The sequence below is a fragment of the Penaeus vannamei genome, chromosome 26, assembly GCF_042767895.1.
Source record: "Penaeus vannamei isolate JL-2024 chromosome 26, ASM4276789v1, whole genome shotgun sequence".
In the NCBI taxonomy this organism is placed as follows: domain Eukaryota; kingdom Metazoa; phylum Arthropoda; class Malacostraca; order Decapoda; family Penaeidae; genus Penaeus; species Penaeus vannamei.
In genome coordinates this window covers 26389690-26392189 of record NC_091574.1, presented here as the reverse complement: position 1 = coordinate 26392189, position 2500 = coordinate 26389690, and the positions used below count along the sequence as shown (strand labels likewise).

The 2500-nt window shown below is 49.5% G+C and overlaps 1 protein-coding gene across 1 annotated transcript in view; it reads left to right on the top strand.

The window, feature by feature from the left end:
• Window positions 1-2500, top strand: part of LOC138866648 (cell adhesion molecule Dscam2-like) — a 240292-nt gene that overhangs the window by 201595 nt on the left and 36197 nt on the right. The window contains exons 12-13 of the mRNA XM_070139815.1: window positions 334-444; window positions 2147-2308. Coding sequence (XP_069995916.1) covers window positions 334-444; window positions 2147-2308 — 273 coding nt within the window. The remainder of the gene's footprint in view (window positions 1-333; window positions 445-2146; window positions 2309-2500) is intronic.

Sequence of the window (2500 nt, the reverse complement as noted above, 5' to 3'; positions counted from 1 at the left end):
TGTGATTTGTCGCCCTCGTTCATTTGCCATCATTATTTCACTCGGTGCTTGCAATAAAAGATAGTAATAAATAAATAATGCATATGTAACCGAGTGGTGTCAGGACAAGCACTGGACCCAGGTTCATATAAAACAACTTAGATAAGAGAAAATTGATGTACACATTTGCTAGAATACCAAGAATTAGACCATTATTAGCATTAAAAAAATGACGAACATCGCACCCAACAGAAAAGACAAACACACACATTAAGACCTGCATGCACATCATGATCAAGGAAAACATCACATCAAACTGAACATTAACAGTTACTAACAGCGGCTCCTCTGCAGGCCCCGCGTACGTGAGGCCCATGTCGGTGGTGACAGCTGTGGCCGGAGAGGAGCTTGCGGTGTCCTGCCCTGCTGCCGGATACCCCCTGGCGCAGCTGACCTGGTCCAGAGGTGAGAGAGAAGAGAGAAAGAGGGGTAGAGAGACAGGCGATAGATAGATAGATAAATTGATAGATAGATAGATAGATAGATAGATAGATAGATAGATAGATAGATAGATAGATAGATATAGATCGAGAGAGGGAGAGAGAAAGAGAGGGAGGGGCAGGAAAAGAGAGAGAGAGAGAGAGAGAGGGGGGGGGGAAAATGATAGAGAGGAGTGGATAGAGAGACAGAGAGGGGGAATAGAGAGATAGGGAGGGGGCGTGAGAGAGAGAGGGAAGAGAATGAAAGGGGGAAGAGAAAGAGAGATGGGATAGCGGCATAGAGAGAGGTAAAAAGAGAGGGAGAGAGAGGGGGAAGAAAGAGAGAGAAGGGGGAAAGTTGGGAGAAAGAGAGAGAGGAGGTGAGAGAAAGAGAGAGGGTGTGGAAGAAAGAGAGAGATGGACAGAGAGACAAAGAGGGAGAAAGAGAGAGAGAGAGAGAGAAGAGCGAGAGAGGGGGTAGAGAGAAAGAGAGGAAGGATGATAGAAAGAGGGAAAGGGAGAGAGAGTGGGGGGAGGGACAGAAGATAGATAAAGAGAGAGATAGAGAGAGAGAGAGAACGAGGGGAGGGGGGGAGAGGGGAAGAAAAATATAGAGAGAGGGCGGGGGAGGAAAAGAGAGAGAGAGAGAGAAAAGGGAAAAGAAAATGATAGAGAGGGTAGGATAGAGAGACACAGAGGGAAAATAGAGAAGTAGAGAGGGGGGGCCAGAGATAAAGAGGGTAAGAGAGTGAAAGGGGGAAGAGCAAGAGAGAGGGGGTAGAGAGAAAGAGAGGAAGGATGATAGAAAGAGGGAAAGAGAGAGAGAGTGGGGGTAGGGACAGAAGATAGATAAAGAGAGAGATAGAGAGAGAGAGAGAGAACGAGGGGAGAGGGGGAGAGGGGAAGAGATAGAGAGAGAGAGGGCGGGGCAGGAAAAGAGAGAGAGAGAGAGAGAGAAAAGGGAAAAGAAAATGATAGAGAGACACAGAGGGAAAATAGAGAAGTAGAGAGGGGGGGCCAGAGATAAAGAGGGTAAGAGAGTGAAAGGGGGAAGAGCAAGAGAGAGGGGGGGAATAGAGGGATAGAGAGGAGGGGCATGGGAGAGATAGGAGGGAAGGGCAGGAGAGAGGTAGAGAGAAAGGGAGAGAGAGGGGGGAAGAAAGAGAGAGATGGACAGAGTGACAGAGAGGGAGAGAGAGAGAGAAAGCGAGAAAGAGAGAGGGAGGGGGAAGAGAGAGAAAGAGAGGAAGGGAGGGTGATAGAAAGAGGGAAAGAGAGAGAGGGGGGGATAGAGAGAGAGAGAGAAAGGGGGAGGAAGAGAGAGAGAGAAAGGGGGAGGAAGAGAGAGAGAGAGAGAGAGAGAGAGAGAGAGAGAGAAAGAAAGAAAGAGAGAGAGAGAGAGAGAGAGAGACAGAGAGAGAGAGAGAGAATGATAGATAGATAGATAGATAGATAGATAGATAGATAGATAGAGAGAGAGAGAGAGAGAGAGAGAGAGAGAGAGAGAGAGAGAGAGGTAGAGTGAGATATATATAGATAGAGATAGAGAGAGGGAGATGAAATGGAAACAGCAGGAGGGCGCCTGGTGGCAACCTCTACAAAATCTAATCATTGAGTAAGAGATGCTCCCGCCCGTGTCCGCCACTTACCTGTCACTCCCACCCGCCCGCCTGACGCCCGGGACCCAGACGGCCGCACGCTGCCCGTGACGGCGCGGCAGAAGGTGTACGAGAACGGCACGCTGGTCATCACACGCGTGGAGAAGAGCAGTGACGGGGGCTCGTACACGTGCACGGCGCAGGACAAGCACGGCCGCACGCACTCCGCCACCGCCACCGTGCAGGTCCTTGGTGAGTCTCGGCTGTAGGCGAAGCGTGCAGGGTCGTGGCGTTGCCTTCCGTGCTGGGAAGGCGCGGTTCCTGCTGTGTGTCGCATGTAAAATGTAGATAGATTTGTGTGTATATTGTGTAGGTTTTATTTTAGGGACAAGAATTGTTGAATTCACTTGAATCCTCCTTTAACAATCATATAGGAATAAAAGG